Genomic DNA, 18,872 nt, shown 5'->3' with positions numbered 1-18,872 from the left:
AAGCCAGCCACACCAATGTGTCGGAGGAAACACCGTACACCTGGCGACTGTGTCAGCGTGCACTGCGCCCGGCCCGTCACAGGAGTCGTCAGTGCGCGATGGGACAAGGACATCCCTGTCGGCCAAACCCTGCCCTAACCCGGATGACGCTGGGCCAATTGTGCGCCATCCCATGGGTCTCCCGGTCGTGGCCGGCTGAGACAGAGCCTGGACTCAAACCCAGAATCCCTAGTGGCACAGCTAGCACTGTGATGCAGTGCCTTAGACCACTGAGCCACTCGGGAGGCCGGGCAGTCATTTTTTGATAATGTTTTAGATGTTTATATGGAACATTCAGAATAAATTCAAATTGAGGACAAAATGAGGCCATTGTAATTTCCTTCAGAACATTATAAATATTAGTGTCATACTTCTCAGAATAGGTCCAACAGCTTTAATGTAGTGTAGATACTGCATTTCAGTGAATAGAGTGAGAGACTGAGTTTAAGGGAGAATGTGATGGAAAGACAGAGAAAAGTGCTGATCAACGCTAGAACTTTGCTGAATAGTCAACAATCAATGTTCAAATTCAATTCAATTAACAAGCTATCAATTCAAGGAGCTATAATGACATAAACAGTACATTGAGCCACAGGGGCTCAATTTGTCCATACTGCACATATACAGTGTTAGAGCCGCTACATGTATGCTTGTCAGTATAGATTCTGTCTATATGTATTTTGTACACAGCTAAATATCCAGTGCTGATCTAGGACCGCAGTGGAGAAGGTGAAAAGCTTCAAGTTCCTCGGCGTACACATCACTGACAATCTGAAATGGTCCACCCACACAGACAGTGTTGTGAAGAAGGCTCAACAGCGCCTCTTTAATCTCAGGAGGCTGAATAAATTTGGCTTGGCCCAGATGCACAATTGAGAGTATCCTGTCGGGCTGTATCACCGCCTGGTACGGTAACTGCACTGCCCGCAACTGAGGGCTCTCCAGAGGGTAGTGAGGTCTGCACAATGCATTACCGGGGGCACACTGCCTGCCCTCCAGGACACCTACAGCACCTGATGTCACAGGAAGGCCAAAAAGATCATCAAGGACATCAACCACCCGATCCACTGCCTGTTGACCCCGCTATCATCCAGAAGGCGAGGTCAGTACAGGTGCATCAAAGTTGGGACCAAGAGACTGAACAACAGTTTCTAGCCGGCTACCACCCGGTTACTCAACCCTGCACCTTAGAGGCTGCTGCCCCATATACACAGACATGGAATCACTGGTCACTTTAATAATGGAACACTGATCACTTTAATAATGTTTGCATACTGCTTTACTCATTTCATACAGTTGAAGTTGGAAGTTTACATACACCTTAGCCAAATACATTTAAACTCAGCTTTTCACACTTTCTGACATTTAATCCTAGTAAAAATTCCCTATCTTAGGTCAGTTAGGATCACCACTTTATTTTAAGAATGTGAAATGTCAGAATAATAGTAGAAAGAATGATTTATTTCAGCTTTTATTTCTTTCATCACATTCCCAGTGGGTCAGAAGTTTACATACACTCAATTAGTATTTGTTAGCATTGCCTTTAAATTGTTTAACTGGGTCAAACGTTTCAGGTAGCCTTCCACAAGCTTCCCACAATAAGTTGGGTGAATTTTGGCCCATTCCTCCTGACAGGGCTGGTGTAACTGAGTCAGGTTTGTAGGCCTCTTTGCTTGCACACGCTTTTTCAGTTCTGCCTACAAATTTTCTATGGGATTGAGGTCAGGGCTTTGTGACGGCCACTCCAATATCTTGACTTTGTTGTCCTTAAGCCATTTTGCCACAACTTTGGAAGTATGCTTGGGGTCATTGTCCATTCGGAAGACCCATTTGCGACCAAGCTTTAACTTCCTGACTGATGTCTTGAGATGTTGCTTCAATATATCCACATCATTTTCCTACCCAATGATGCCATCTATTTTGTGAAGTGCAACAGTCCCTCCTGCAGAAAAGCATCCCCACAACATGATGCTGCCACCCCCGTGCTTCACGGTTGCTCTTCGGCTTGCAAGCCTCCCCCTTTCTCCTCCAAACATAACGATGGTCATTATGGCCAAACAGTTCTATTGTTGTTTCATCAGACGAGAGGACAATTCTCCAAAAAGTACGATCTTTGTCCCCATGTGCAGTTGCAAACCGTAGTCTGGCTTTTTTAATGGCGGTTTTGGAGCGGTGGCTTCTTCCTTGCTGAGCGGCCTTTCAGGTTATGTCGATATAGGACTCGTTATACTGTGGATATAGATTATTTTGTACCTGTTTCCTCTAGCATCTTCACAAGGTCCTTTGCTGTTGTTCTGGGATTGATTTGCACTTTTCACACCAAAGTATGTTAATCTTTAGGAGACAGAACGTGTCTCCTTCCTGAGCGGTATGACGGCTGCGTGGTCCCATGGTGTTTATACTTGCGTACTATTGTTTGTACAGATGAACGTGGTACCTTCAAGCGATTGGAAATTGCTCCCAAGAATGAACCAGACTTGTGGAGGTCTGCAATTATTTTTCTGAGGTCTTGGCTGATTTATTTAGATTTTCCCATGAGGTCAAGCAAAGAGGCACTGAATTTGAAGGTAGGCCTTGAAATACATCCACAGGTACACCTCCAATTGACTCAAATTATGTCAATTAGCCTATCAGAAGCTTCTAAAGCCATGACTTCATTTTCTGGAATTTTCCAAGCAGTTTAAAGGCACAGTCAACTTAGTGTATGCAAACTTCTGACCCACTGGAATTGTGATACAGGAAATTATAAGTGAAATAATCTGTCTGTAAACAATTGTTGGAAAAATGACTTGTGTCATGCAAAAAGAAGATGTCCTAACCGACTTGCCATAACTATATTTTGTTAACAGGAAATGACTGGAGTGGTTGAAAAACGACTTTTAATGACTCCAACCTAAATGTATGCAAACTTCCGACTTCAACTGTATGTATATACTGTATATTATTCTACTGTATTTTAGTCAATGCCACTCCGACATTGCTCGTCCTAATATTGATATATTTCTTAACGCCATTATTTTACTTTAGCTAGGAACACCAGCATTTCACTACACCCGCAATAACATCTGCTAAATGTGTGTATGTGACCAATAAAATTTGACTTGATTTGACCAGGTCCTCCCTGTCCACATAATCATATTCCTTATGACATAAAATACAAAACTGATCCCAGATCAACACTCTCAGACTCCTTGTGAATATGGGCCCTGGTAAGGTTAGATGAAAGGGTGATATGGAGACGAATGACAGCGATCCTTTCCCCTCCAGTGTCTTTCTCTTAGCTACACAACAATATGTCTCAACGGACCCAAATCATCCTGGATCCAGTACTCAAGACAAGCAATTATCTCTGAGAAGGGTCAACATAGAGAGAGGCTTCCAAAGTGAAAGAATCATGGTTATGAAATGCTCTTAAAATTGAAATGTTGCTTAACAATAATGAGTAGTTACGGGGCAAACCGACATTTTGTCTCTCGGTTTCACTATATTGACTCCACATCGCTATCCTTATTTAGCAGCCATAATTCTAAGGTGTCAGGCACTTGAAATATAAGTTGTAAAACCCTGGGCTGTATTTATTAGGGTAAACCATTGCAAACTAATATTCTTGTTGGATAAGTTTAGGTAGTCCCTCCCTGTTTCAGTCTGTTTTTCTTCCATTTGATGCCTCAAGAATACTACCCTGGACATGGGGAGACCATCAATGAGGCCTGAGTAAGGCTTAAAGATGGCCTTGATATGAACAAATGCTTTTAAAGACACGCAGTGCTCTCAAGTCTTAACTCAAATAAAATGTATTCGACAACACCCAGACTAATTACTGTCTTTTCATTAAGCCTGCGTAGTTGAAAATTCAGAGACGGCATGCTCATTTTTCATTTTGCACTTCTTAGCGAGCTCGATGAGCACCGTTGGAGATAATCAATATGCCAGTGTGGCATTCATCATGCACAACAACGAGAGAGCCTGCAAACAAATAAACTCTAAGACGTTTAAATGTTCCCCAGCTAAATAAATCACTAACGTAGCACTGCCTATATCGCCCTGAACCAAGGTGCTCGGAGAAAACATTACGTTAATCCATTTAAATGATATAGTGAAGTCTAGTTTTACCTCATTCTGCACAGAGTGGGTTCTGTAACAGTCGATATAGTATGTTTGGTGATAAAGAACACCTATTTGTAAAATTTCAGTAGAAATGTTACACATAGGGAGGTTCAGGACCTCTCTACTGTATTGCAAAAGGAAATAGCTAAATGGCATTATACTGGGAAAGACGGGTTAATCTGTGGACATCGGAGGGTTGGAGTTAAGATCAGAATGAATGGTGGATTGGCCACTGTGGCTGAAACTCTAGCACTTGAAGAAAGTTATTTAACTACAGGTACTGTAGATGTTAGTGAAATAGCTGTAAGTAGCAGTAGAAGTATTGTTGTCTGTTAGTTTACTCCAATTAGGGTAGGGATGGTAGGGTAGGGATGGTAGGGTAGGGATGGTAGGGTAGGGATGGTAGGGTAGGGATGGTAGGGTAGGGGTGGTAGGGTAGGGATGGTAGGGTAGGGATGGTAGGGTAGGGGTGGTAGGGTAGGGATGGTAGGGTAGGGATGGTAGGGTAGGGATGGTAGGGTAGGGGTGGTAGGGTAGGGATGGTAGGGTAGGGATGGTAGGGTAGGGATGGTAGGGTAGGGATGGTAGGGTAGGGGTGGTAGGGTAGGGATGGTAGGGTAGGGATGGTAGGGTAGGGGGAGAAATGTATAGAAACAAATATAGAAAAAGAACATTGTTTACCATCCCTCCCAAATTCTAATTCAGCACAATCTGAAAAAACTTTAGCATGCAATCATTTCATGATTCCGGCAGAAGCAAAAGTCAGCAATTTAGCGTCACAGTCAACCCACACAGCCCTACAGTAGCATGACGTGCTAATGACCAAAGGCAAAACGGAGAGAAACAGGAGGAGGAGAGGAAGAGGAGGAAGCCTGCTGGTGGGATTCTTAAGGCCTGAAAAGCGCTAAACTGCAAGGCAAGCAGGAAGTATAAGGTTGTCATGGATATCATCAGCAGTTTGTGACAGCCCCCACTGGGCCTGAGGGACAGACAGACAGACAGACAGACAGACAGACAGACAGACAGACAGACAGACAGACAGACAGACAGACAGACAGACAGACAGACAGACAGACAGACAGACACCTAACCAGGCTGTCGTGGCCTCAATATACTGCTTTAGCATTCTACTAAGGAGTGTGGCCAATGCCTTGCTTTCAAATAAAGTGATGAGGGCTGATTGGGTGTACTGTGCTATGTGCCATGTGGCCTGAAGAAACACACTAACCAAGCAATCTAGTGGTTATATTACACACTGGTAGTGGTACACACGCTACACACTGATATGAATCTAGTACTGAAAAAACACACTAACCAAGCCATCTAGTGGTTATATTACACACTGGTAGTGGTACACACGCTACACACTGATATGAATCTAGTACTGAAAAAACACACTAACCAAGCCATCTAGTGGTTATATTACACACTGGTAGTGGTGCACACGCTACACACTGATATGAATCTAGTACTGAAAAAACACACTAACCAAGCCATCTAGTGGTTATATTACACACTGGTAGTGGTACACACGCTACACACTGATATGAATCTAGTACTGAAAAAACACACTAACCAAGCCATCTAGTGGTTATATTACACACTGGTAGTGGTACACACGCTACACACTGATATGAATCTAGTACTGAAAAAACACACTAACCAAGCCATCTAGTGGTTATATTACACACTGGTAGTGGTACACACGCTACACACTGATATGAATCTAGTACTGAAAAAACACACTAACCAAGCCATCTAGTGGTTATATTACACACTGGTAGTGGTGCACACGCTACACACTGATATGAATCTAGTACTGAAAAAACACACTAACCAAGCCATCTAGTGGTTATATTACACACTGGTAGTTGCACTGATATGAATCTAATACTGAAAAAGTGTGTTACATGACCATGTTATGGATAGTGCTGGTCACAGCACTGCAGACAGTACACTATGCTGGTAGTAGTCACCACCAACAGTAGCTGATGGTACAACCTGGGTATGAATGGTGAGGAGTGTGTTGAGTAAAACCATCAACACTGTGTATGGTAGGTACCTGGTTGTGCACAGTGTTGAGCTGGTTGTTGAAGGTCATGGTGAGGTTGGTGGAGGTGCTGGGGGCCACGTGGGTGATGAAAGGGGTCTTGCTCTGGTTGACCGTGTCGTACATGCCCACACGACGCTTACAGATGTCCATGTTCTGGAAGCAGGACTTGACACTGTGAAGAGAGGGAGGGGGAGAGAGAGAGAGAGAGAGAGTTACATGTGCCTCAGTTAAATATTTATCAGTTATGACTTTCTCCAGATAATCTGTTCCTCCCAGCTAACAGCTAACTATCTAAATGAGAAATGTGAGGGGATCTCTAGACGTACTGTGTGCTGTGGGGGAAGTCAAGGAGGTGGGTCATGGTTACGAAGGGGTGATTGAGGGTCTCGATGGGGGTGATCCGTTTGTCCGCGTCGATCGTAAGCATCTTGGTCAACAAGTCGATGAACTCTCTACGGTCTGCCTTCTCCGCCAGCATGTCACTGCCCTCCAGATCTGATGTCATATTCACCTGCAAACAGACCCAACACACATACACTTTTAATTAGCATTTCAAAGTCTACAGAGGGTCTTTTGCAAATGACACCCTATAATCTCTTTATAGTACACTTCTTTTGGCACCCTATTATGTATATAGTGCACTACTTTTGACTAAAGCCCTATGGGGCCTAGTCAAAAGTAATGCACTATATAGTGAAAAGGGTGCCATTTCAGAGGCAGCCTGAGTGTTGTACTGTACTGTTGCGGCAAACAACAGGAAAAAAAGTGCCTTTTTTTATAGAACTATTAAAAAACACATACAGTAATGGGTGTCGACATCAGTGTCACAGGACAAAGTGATAACCATGCACCTTACTGACATTACAAACATTTCACTGGTATTCACAGCAGAGTGGAGCACCTTAACTTCCACTGGCGCCGTCACAGAGAGTTTTATCTACTGCCCGAGAAGTGAAAATAAACACAAAAATAAACCTGATACGTACTGCTGTTTGCTTATTAAAAGAGACACAAAGGACACCTTCTGAGTAGCCTCTGAGCGCCTCTAGAGCTGACATAGACACAACTTTATTTAAATATTTTGGATTACTTCTGGGAGCCTGCTTTCGGGAAACATAATGTTGGTTCATCTGTCCAAACCATTCTGGTTGAGGTTTTTGGAGAAATACTGGACAGCAGTGCAGCAGAAATCTCCTTGGGTGGAAAGTTAGCAGTGTTTAGAGACAGAGGCAGGGACAGAGGTAGACACAAAGAGAGAGGTAGAGAGAGAGGTAGAGGCTGAGAGATAGGTAGAGGCAGAGAGAAAGGTAGATGCTGAGAGGGAGGTAGAGGCAGAGAGAGAGGTAGAGAGAGAGGTAGAGGCTGAGAGAGGTAGAGATAGAGATAGAAGTAGAGAGAGGTAGAGGCAGAGAGAAAGGTAGATGCTGAGAGGGAGGTAGAGGTAGAGATGGAGGTAGAGGCTGAGAGAGAGGTAGAGGCTGAGAGAGAGGTAGATGTAGAGCGAGAGGTAGAGGTAGAGAGAGAGGTAGAGGTAGAGAGGTAGATACTGAGAGAAAGGTAGAGAGAGGTAAAGAGAGAGGTAGAGGCTGAGAGATAGGTAGAGAGGGAGGTAGAGGCTGAGAGAGCGGTAGAGGCTGAGAGAGAGGTAGATGTAGAGCGAGAGGTAGAGGCAGAGATAGAGGTAGAGGTAGAGAGAGAGGTATAGGCTGAGAGGGAGAGGTAGAGAGGTAGAGGCTAAGAGAGATGTAGAGGCTGAGAGAGAGGTAGAGAGAGAGGTAGAGGTAGAGAGATGGTAGAGAGAGGCTGAGGGGGCAGAGACTGAGACTGAGACTGAGGCCGATCTAGAGCAGCCCACAGCCTTCAGTGGCATATCTATGTCTGGGGGACAGGGACACAGACAGGGTCAGGGATAGGCATGCTGTTTATTGGGATTACCATGACAAGATAGTGGGCTCGTTTTTCATAAAGACACACGGCTTATCTCTGTAGCCCTGCTACAGGGACTATCTGATGTACAGCCAGTAAACACCAACCAATCTGATTCAGTTCTCGTTCAAGCTATTCAGGCTCTGTCCCTAACCCCTCCCTGCCTCGCACATCATCACTTGGCGTGATAAAGGAATAATCTCTGGAATGAGGTGACGAAATAATCACACTGTCCTCTAAGAGGGAAAGATGACTTTGGGAAATGCGCTCGGTCGGATTGCAAATGTGTTGCCTCGCCTGTGTATGTCTGCCGCGGCAATCTAACTCCATACTAACACTGTAGCACAGTAGAAATGTACGTATTTTAATGTTACAGAGAATAGCATGCATAGGTATTGTAGTGCATTGATTAAATGCAGAGACAGCAATGTCTCCATAGGAGTGTTCTTGATAATGAAGTTCAAGAGCAGCAAAGCATTAGAAGACTTTTAGCATAATCATCACTTCTCTTTATCCTGCCACAACACAAAAAGCAAAAACATTGAGTATAGTCCTATATTCAAATTAAATCAAATTGTATTTGTCACATGCGCCAAATACAACAAGTGTAGACCTTACTGTGAAATGCTTACTTACAAGCCCTTAACCAACAATGCAGTTCAAGAAATATAGTTAAGAAAATATTTACTAAATTAACTAAAGTAAAATAAATTATAAAAAGTAACACAATAAAATAACAATAACGAGGCTATATATAGGGGGTACATACAAGTCAATGTGCGGGGGTACAGGTTAGTTGAGGTAATTTGTACATGTAGGTAGGGGTGAAGTGACTATGCAAAGATAATAAACAGCGAGTAGCAGCAGTGTAAAAACAAAGGGGGGGGGGCAATCTAAATAGTCCGGGTAGCCATTTGATCAACTGTTCAGCTGTCTTGTGGTTTGGGGGTAGACTCTTTTAAGGAGCCTTTTGGTCCTAGACTTGGCGCTCCGGTACCACTTGCCGTGCAGTAGCAGAGACAACAGTCTATGACTTGGGTGACTGGAGGCTTTCCTCTGACACCGACTAGTATATAGGTCCTGGATGGCAGGAAGCTTGGCCCCATTGATGTACTGGCCCGTACGCACTACCCTCTGTAGCGCCTTATGGTCAGATGCCGAGCAGTTGCCATACCATTAAGACGCAACTGGTAAGGATGCTCTCGATGGTGCAACGTTTTGAGGATCTGGGGACCCATGTCTCCTGAGTGTTTGGACCATAATAGTTTGTTGGGGATGTGGACACCAGGGACACCAGCATACTTAATGACGGTGTTGGAGTCGCGCTTGGCCACGCAGTTGTGGGTGAACAGGGAGTACAGGACGGGACTAAGCACGCACCCCTGAAGGACCCCAGTGTTGAGGACCAGCGTGGCAGGGATTTGGACCTGGTCTGGGAGAAGCAGTATAGCCTTTGTGTCGGACTCATTAAAGAAAACATCTTCGTCCAGTTTTCGGTCATAAGAGACGGTAGCAGCAACATTATGAACAAAGTAAGTTACAAACAACGCAAAAAAAAAATAGCACAGTTGGTTAGGAGCCCGTAAAACGGCAGCTATCCCCTCCGGCACCATTATTTAAAAAATGACGAGTGTCTGTAAATGCATGTATTTTACAGGGTGACTTTCACTTATAATTTAGTCATTTTCTATTAAGGTATCTTTACTTTTGCTCAAGTATGACAATTGGGTACTTTTTCCACCACTGCTTCAGAGACACATCTGCTATCATAGAATATAATCTAGAATCTAGTCATTATATTTCTATGCTGCTGAGGATCTGTGACATGATATGGCACTAGAGAACATGAGGACAGGACAGAAGATGTCCAAGCAGCACTGGGACACATCTGGCTTCCTGTGCCTGAGGAGAGGTGGAGTTAATCATTGCAAAACTGTGATCTGTAACGAACAACCACAAAACTCTAGTTTAAAACATCAGGTTTAATGTTGGACAACTTAAGTGCTGAGGGAAAACCAACAGCATAACATTTGAGTTGAGGTCAGTAATAATACTCAGAGGAAAGAGAGAGTAGCTTAAGTGAAACTGAACGTGAGGAGCAGTATGCTTGTATTACAGCGATTGCTTCACTGTCAGTAACGTTATTGTAAAGTCATGCTGGGTCTCAAACTGGTGTGGTTAAAATGTACTCACCACCCAGATGTCTTGCCCTCCCTAATTCTCTTTAGACCTCCATCAGACTCCATTCAGTTCAGTTGGTCCTAAAAAGGGATCGGAGATGGATCCTCCAGAACTTTAAGTTCTCCCCACATTTCCCACGACAGTGTGGAGGCAACAACAATCTCAACATGGGCAGACGTCCCGATAACTGACCCAAATCTCTCTCTCCAGTCCCTCTGTGCCTTCAGCTATCGTCCATTATACAAATGAAGACAGATGTCCATACTGCTTATTTATTTATATAGCCCTGGATTCTGAGCCTGAGATTTTCTCCTCATTAGTACTGGCTCTCAGTCTACTCTGTTACTTTCAGTAACCTTGTGTGTCAGTGTGTGTGCGCTTGCATGCATGTGTCCGTCCGTCCGTCCGTCCATGTGTGTGTGTCCGTCCGTCCATCCGTCCGTGTGTGTGTGTGTGTGTGTGTGTGTGTGTGTGTGTGTGTGTGTGTGTGTGTGTGTGTGTGTGTGTGTGTGTGAGCGTGTGTGTGTGTGAGCGTAGTATGGGTCAGAGAGGCTCAGAGTGAGTGCTGACCCTGGTGATCTGGCTGTGCATGTTGATTTCATTAGACCACTGTTTTGTGTCTGGGAGTAGGAGCAGCTTGGAGGTATGGCCTCCTAAACTAGCTCAGGCAGAGGCACAAACTTCACTGAGCACCGCTGCCTCTGTGGCTGCACGCTATGCATGCTATGCCAGACCTGGAGCACTCTGGCTGGGCACAGGTCAACTCTAATAGTCCAGATGGGACAACAGTGAAGTGAACACGTGTAGGTTTGCATGAGGTGGAGGATCCCAGGGGCTTTATGTGCCAGACTGTGTGCGTGTTGTGTGTTGTCTGTGTGTGTGTGTGTGGAGGAAACTGCATTCATATCGCAGACCTCAGTCATATTACCTGACTTAAATGGTCATGTACATTGACAGCTCCTTATCCTCCCTTGAAGAAACAAGACATTTTACATGCCTGGGAAATGTATCAGGGTTTCCATGCGTCATTACCGGTATGTACTGTATGTGTGCTGGAAAAACGAGTATGTTTGGGCGGGTGACAGTAAGAACAAAATATGGACAGAGACACTATCATATCATCATAATCTGCAAAATGTGTATAGGTCTGTGTCAACTTTCCCACCGTGATCAGAATGAGCATTAGGGAGAGGAGACAAGTTATGAGACGAGTGACATAACATATAAGCTGTCTGTTGACAGTGCTTTCCACACCAGGGTTGGGTATGAGTCACTTTCTGGTTACTTAACATTGTAATGTGTCCTCTCTTTGCTTTATCAAACAAATGGGTTCCCACAAGTTTTCCTTCTGTAAACCTTGGCTGGTGAGAGCAGGGTCATGTACATTAGGCACTAAACAGAAGAAACCGGACTGAAACAGGCTGGGACTACCTGGACTTGTCCAACAAGAAACACCTATTTTGTTTTTACAAATGAATACAACCTAGCATAGGGCTAAAGGCTAACCCGCTCAGTCATAGACACAACACTGTCTGGGTTCCCACACTGCAGCTCCTCTAGCCTTCCCTGTCATGTTGTGTACATGTTCTACACTGATGCATCCAATTAGGGGATGGCCACAACATTCTACCCAGCTTAAATAAGAAAGCAAACTACACACATCAAAGACTGTGACCGAGTTGACCACATGCTCGACTCAGATATTGGTCTGTCATTTATTAAGAAGAAAAAAGAAAAGAAGAATCAGAAATGAGGAAGGGTTTCGGTCAGAGTGCAGCTGCTTTCATTTCCCTCTGAGACTAACTGCATATGCATTGGGGTGTCTGCTGCCTGAGGGTGTGTGTGTGTGTGTGTGTGTGTGTGTGTGTGTGTGTGTGTGTGTGTGTGTGTGTGTGTGTGTGTGTGTGTGTGTGTGTGTGTGTGTGTGTGTGTATTGTATATACAGTGCTCTGAACCTGAGCCATATCATCCAGGCAGTTAAAGATGTACTTCCGGGCCTCCTTGGACTTGATCACCGTCTCTCCCTCATGGTCCTCTGGTGTCTGTGGAGAGAAGACAAGAAGCAGATGTTCCATTCAGTTCCAATCAGAGTTCCTCTAGTCTCTGAAAATATTTACATTTCCCTCATTACAGATTCATGTTAACCAGCAGCAGGACTGAGCTAGCTAGCAGGACTGAGCAAGTTAGCAGCACTGAGCTAGCTAGCAGGACTGAGCTAGCTAGCAGGACTGTGCAAGCTAGCAGGAATGAGCAAGTTAGCAGCACTGAGCTAGCTAGCAGGACTGAGCTAGCTAGCAGGAATGAGCAAGTTGGCAGCACTGAGCAAGCTGGCAGGACTGAGCTAGCTAGCAGGACTGAGCTAGCTAGCAGGAATGAGCAAGTTGGCAGCACTGAGCAAGCTAGCAGGACTGAGCGAGCTAGCAGAAATGAGCAAGTTGGCAGCACTGAGCAAGCTGGCAGGACTGAGCTAGCTAGCAGGACTGAGCTAGCTAGCAGGAATGAGCAAGTTGGCAGCACTGAGCAAGCTGGCAGGACTGAGCTAGCTAGCAGGACTGAGCGAGCTAGCAGGAATGAGCAAGTTGGCAGCACTGAGCAAGCTGGCAGGACTGAGCTAGCTAGCAGGACTGAGCTAGCTAGCAGGAATGAGCAAGTTGGCAGCACTGAGCAAGCTAACAGGACTGAGCTAGCTAGCAGGAATGAGCAAGTTGGCAGCACTGAGCAAGCTAACAGGACTGTGCTAGCTAGCAGGAATGAGCAAGTTAGCAGCACTGCGCAAGCTGGCAGGACTGAGCAAGCTAGGAGGATTGAGCTTGCCCTTTTAGCAACCCTGGGGTAACACACAAACACTAATCAAACAGCCATGTCTGGGGAGCAGGGCTGGCGTGGTGGAATACACACACATCTGTGCTCACACACACACAAACGTGCGCATGGACACACACACACAGGCAGGGACACACATATACGCATGGAAACACACAAATACACATACACACCCACAATAATCTTACAGACCTATTAGCAGAGGAAAACTCTCTGACAAAACACACTGTAGTATTACAGTATCATAATGTTCACTGTTGCTGTCAAATGGAAAAACACGACAAGCCAAGATCGAAGTGAAGCTTAGCAATCACTCTGACAAACCTACCCCTGTGTCTGGCTCAGTGAAGGGGAAAAAGTTGTTGGTTGCTAGCCATTCGATTTTCCACATGCCAACAACCATGGAAAAAGATGCAGTTGCAGCCGTGTTATAATATACAAAGTATTAACTTGTCTGTGACAGGCTCTTGTATAACTTGAGAGCACACATGCACACACACACATACACGTTCGCACACACACCTACACACAAACACACTTGAAAACAGACAGGTTGTTATCATCCAAACTTACTGAAAGGTCAACATTAGTATGCAAGGAACACGCTACATTATTGGATGTCAATGTGGTATTGTTGTGCGTCATTTTGTACGGATAAGAACTAAGACGTGTCCTAAATGGTACACTATTCTAGGGCTTCACAAATAATGACATTTGAATGGAAATTACAATATTGACATGTGCAATATCCACATCGCAAGAGACTGCACATTTTTTTTACGCCGTGAATGTAACATTCAAATGTAATAAGGGTCCCCTGGGAAACTCTGACTAACACTTTGGTTTCTACCCCGTCACAACAACTTCTACTGTACCTGGCTTTTTCATTAGTTGTAATGGAAACAACACCAACTATAGAATCTGAACACACATTTAATTTCGCAATATCTGGTAAAAAAACGCAATTACATTATTTGCCAACGTCGTGCACCCCTACCCTATTCCCTATATAGTGCACTACCTTAGAACAGGGTAAAAAATAGTGCACTTTATATGCACTAAGGTGCCATTTAAGACACACTTGTGTTGAGACCTGATCAATCTTGGAAGAGAACATCACTAAGTGCAGTGGAGCGGTGAATATAGCTATATCCAGCTGAGATATTAGTATTGTGGAGTCAGGACGTGCAATACAAAACTATGTCTACAGATCTGCCACATGACACAAGAAATGTTACCCAGTTATTGAGGAAAAAACAGGCCAGCTCCACTGAGTCCCTGCATAGAGGTGTGTGTGTGTGTGTGTGTGTGTGTGTGCGCATGTGTGCACGTGTGAAGAGACACCCCCCTGAGCTGGATTCATCAGACCCAGTTCCAGTTACCAAATCCTCTCACACAAATCCATGTAGCCGTCATTAGGCTTTCACTTTGTTTAGAGCCAGCGTTGAGTCTGTCCTGTGACTGCCTCACAATGGGCTTCTATAGTTGTACAGTATCGACTCCTCTGGAACAACGCTCTGTGAAACCTAACTGCTCTTTTGATCTATATGGAAAGTTTTGGTGCAACAAAAGAGCAATCATAATTAGTATTTCTCAAGTGTGTGTGTTTCTGTGTGTGTGTGTTTCTGTGTGTGTGTGTGCGTGTGTGTGTGTGTGTGTGTGTGTGTGTGTGTGTGTGTGTGTGTGTGCGTGTGTGCTACAGGCCTACCTTCAGCCTCCACAGGGGGTAGTTGGTAGAGTCTGTGTCTCTGTTGAAGAATCTGGTAGTCTTAGTCCCTGCACTCAGGAGGTACTCCGCAGGCAGCCCCTGTGTCTGAGAGATGTATCGGATCTACAGAAGGACAAATATCAAATAACACATCAACTATGCATTCAGAGTTTCACACAATCAGCCAAACAGCATTAAAATGAAGACATGCAAAATAAGGCACGATTAATTGGATATTGTTTTGCCCTTTTGAGGCAAATTGATTTAACTGAAAATCTTAGTGAGAGTTAGAAAATCATTGCTGGCAGAAATCATTGGGGTGATTATGCTACAATAATCCTAACTCCCCAATATGTTCACTGCAGAGGGAATATGCCTAGACCCATACTGATGCAGTATCATCCATTATTAATAAAATGGCAGTGTGTGACAAGGTTGTGTTATGCATTAGATGTGACACATTTTCACAGCAGGGTCAACCTGGTGAGGTCATGTGGTCAGGAAAAACTCTGCCCTAACTGTGATTTATTACTGGCCATGAGTTTTCACCGACCAGAAGACCTACCCAAGTAAAACACCTGGAGAGATCTGATGTCAGGCAGTATCAGATGCTGCCTAGGTTCCTGTGTGTACTGTGTATGGTTAGTCCTGTTATGTGAGTGATGGGAATGAGGCCTGTGTGTGAGTGTGTGTGTGTGCATGCATGCGTCTCTGTTTGTGTCTGTGTGGTGTCTCGTCTCCTCCGACAGACAGGCAGCTCCTGATCCCTCTGCAACCTCTCTGTTTATCCCAGCAGATGCCACTGAGCCACTCGCCCCAATTAGCAGCGCTCTGGTGCTCCAGAGCAACACATCTCTCTCTCTCACTTTCTGTTCCTCCTCTTCTCTCTCTATCTCTCTCTCCATCATCTCTCGCTCTCTCTCGTCTCTCTCTCGATCCCTCTCTTTCTCTTTAACAAACTCACATTAGGCTCTATGGGAAAGCCTTGGGCGAGTGTTGCTCCATCTCTCAGAACAAATCAAGATGGGTCTTTTTCACCCGTGCTGAAACATATCTAAGAGCAACTCTAATTTGCAAAGCTCTCAAATTGATGCTCTCCCCTCATCCCTGACTTCTAATTTACACTAAATTGTGACATTGACTTCTAGTGATATCTTAGGACTGGTCCTGAAGTGGACTAGTGACTCTTATACACCTTTCATACTAAGACGTTTTTCTGCCAACTTTACCATACTGCCAACTTTACCATACTGCCAACTTTACCATACTGGCAACTTTTTTTCGCCTTTTCCTTATCTGAAAGGTATTGCCGCTATCAAAGCCGAAACATTTATTTTCACCTAACGACCTAGTAATCATTCCGGTAAGGTTCTGCCTACGGCTTAGTATGAAACGTAGCTGTAATGCTGAGGTGGGATTGGCACACACTACGCTCTTAAACTCTTGATGGTTGCTAGGCAGAACCAGTTAACCATTGTCTTGCCAGTTCTAAACTTTGCGAGGCATGTCACTTCATGTCACAGCCAACCACTAAGCATGCACTGTTTTCTGAACCACAACTTGATGGATCCATAAGGAATAACTGTGGGAATAAATATAACTGAATTACAAAAATATTAGAATAAAGTAGGCTAACGCAATTGAAGGCATGTATCAAAATGTTGCTTACTGAAACTCCCAAAGTCATCAAATCTATGTAATACTGTACATTTTAAGCAATAGCCTACCCGCGTGTGGTCAACTAGATTAGAATTTCAGCACTGTTTTGATTGGGACAGCACCATCTCACTGCTTTCAGACAATCAATGTCAGATTGTTGTTTTCACTGAATATTTGTTTGGATATTGGTTAGGCTGGGGAAATGTTAGCTACTTTGAAGTGAGTGCTGCACTTGATCATCTTGTCTGGTTGGCTCATTTATTACAACATTTAGCCAGCATGTTATGGAGTTTAACAAGTGGATTATTATAATTTTATTATAATTATAATGTTTCTTAGGACCTGTCTAAACAAATGAATATTGGATTTCTTTTTGATGGTGTATATTCAATGGATTTATTAAACCCACATCTACACACCACTACTACCACTCATCACCAGTGTGCCGGCATGCGGGAGATATAAAAGGCATATGCAGGCAAGAATCTGGTCAAAATGGGCCTGTTTGTAAGGGGATCATATAAACATTTCCCAATTCTTTCTACAGCAAAATACTGTAAATCCTACATGAAAGCAGTAATAACTCTTAGTACGCCACTGTTGCAAAATGCACACCTTGATTGGTTGAAATGGTTGAACTCTTTTACATTTCCGGTTTATTGTAGCATTCAGAAACAACTTCTTCTAGCTCTTGTCTTGGATGCTTTCTCTCATTTAGGCATCACTCATTATCTTTCAGGTTGTCACCCCCTATGGGCAGACCCTCAGACCTACCTGGTCGTACTCGGAGGCCCCCGGGTAGAGGGGCCAGCCTAGGAAGAGCTCAGCGATGACACAGCCCAGGGACCACATGTCGATGGCCTCACAGAAGGGCAGGCCCAGGATGATCTCCGGAGCTCTGAGGAGAGAGAGAGGGAGGGAGAGAGAGAGGCAGCATGGTTAGATACAGGCCAGAGTATTTCTGTAAGGTAAGCAATGGTACAAGAAGGGGCACCTGTGTGAGTTATGGAACTGACCGCACATTGAATCTAACCTGGAAAAGACCATGACAGAGATTCAAACAATTGCAGCTAAACGACCTGTGCACTGAGATTTACTTTTCTGCTTGAGCTAACTTGGCGTTTACAGCGAACATGATGTCCGTAAATGTCGGGGAAATAGCTTTTAAAAGTCTATTGCTGTGTGCAGGTTGTTAATCTGCATTGGATTAAATCCCAGCCCATGTCATAACACAATGTGTTGATGTAACACTAACTTTAATGAAAGATCTCATCTGGGAGAAGCAAACAAATGAGTGACATTCCTTTTCTTCAGTGTTAGGAGCAGCAGCTAACCCTCCCAAGACATCAGCAAACTGGGCCACTATTCAAAACATTCCCAAAACAAACTTAATTAGATTACATTGCCAGCAGCAGTCTTAACATCCCGCCCAAGATAAACTAATCAATCAGCCTGTCATTCCCTGATATGTTATCTTACACTGATCTCAGTCCAGTTCTCAGGCCTTTAATGCAAACACCTCACTTGTTTAGAGAAGCTTTGAGAGAAGTTGAAGGACTTTGTTTTCTTTGATTCTCCTTCATATGGAACTGGCAGTCACGCTGTTGATCTTAGTGCTGACCGTGGGGGGGCCGGAGCTAATTGATTGATAGCCGTGCAAGAGCAAATCGGGATGCCCAAACCTTGGGGAGTCTAGGTTCTGGGATAAAATATGGGGGAGGGGAGAGTGGGAGGGTAATCTAGGGAAGAAGATGGGGCTTGGTTACAGTGGCCCTATGTGGAATCAATTATGCTGCCATGAAAAATAAAATCAACATATATTCACAGAGCAACCCTCGTCCGACTCCGGGCCGTTTGCAAAGGCCAGTTAAAAACCCCAGAGCCCGGTTACCAGGTTCCTAGACTTCTGGGACTTTACAAAACACAGGGGCCAAGTGGCCACTTCACAACTGTCACCGATAAATAACTGGGTCTGAGTGAGCACTGAACAGGAAGAAAATCACTGTCTCAGTTATACGAATGCCACGACTGACAAACGATTTAGAAAATGATCCCTTTTACTGTGGACTCACCATGAGCTCTGTTACACTAGACCAGATAGATTATAATGCAGTCCACTGAGCTGAAGTCTCTGATGAGCATTTCAATTACTACGCAGACTGCCTCGGTCCCCAATGAGGGAAACTCACTGTGACACACACAAACCCATACGCATGTGCCTACATGTACACATGCACGTGCGCACGCACAAACATAAATACACACACACTAGAGACCAACTACTTCGTCATAAAACATTATCAGTGATACATTTTAATGGCGTGACAAGAATTCTCTGAGCTTTAGGCTGATCCTTGCCGAGTTCCCAGTGTTCCC

At 44.4% G+C, this 18,872-nt stretch overlaps 1 protein-coding gene across 6 annotated transcripts in view; it reads right to left on the bottom strand.

The window, feature by feature from the left end:
• LOC115197406 (homeodomain-interacting protein kinase 2) overlaps window positions 1-18,872 on the bottom strand; it is a 128,850-nt gene that overhangs the window by 13,003 nt on the left and 96,975 nt on the right. For all 6 annotated transcript variants that reach the window (XM_029758865.1, XM_029758868.1, XM_029758869.1 and 3 more), the window contains exons 3-7: window positions 17,271-17,394; window positions 14,838-14,960; window positions 12,262-12,348; window positions 6,526-6,710; window positions 6,209-6,371 (exon numbers count right to left, since the gene is read on the bottom strand). In XM_029758865.1, coding sequence (XP_029614725.1) covers window positions 6,209-6,371; window positions 6,526-6,710; window positions 12,262-12,348; window positions 14,838-14,960; window positions 17,271-17,394 — 682 coding nt within the window. The remainder of the gene's footprint in view (window positions 1-6,208; window positions 6,372-6,525; window positions 6,711-12,261; window positions 12,349-14,837; window positions 14,961-17,270; window positions 17,395-18,872) is intronic.

This window comes from Salmo trutta, chromosome 7 (genome assembly GCF_901001165.1).
Source record: "Salmo trutta chromosome 7, fSalTru1.1, whole genome shotgun sequence".
Taxonomy (NCBI): domain Eukaryota; kingdom Metazoa; phylum Chordata; class Actinopteri; order Salmoniformes; family Salmonidae; genus Salmo; species Salmo trutta.
This window is presented reverse-complemented; position numbering and strand designations above follow the sequence as displayed.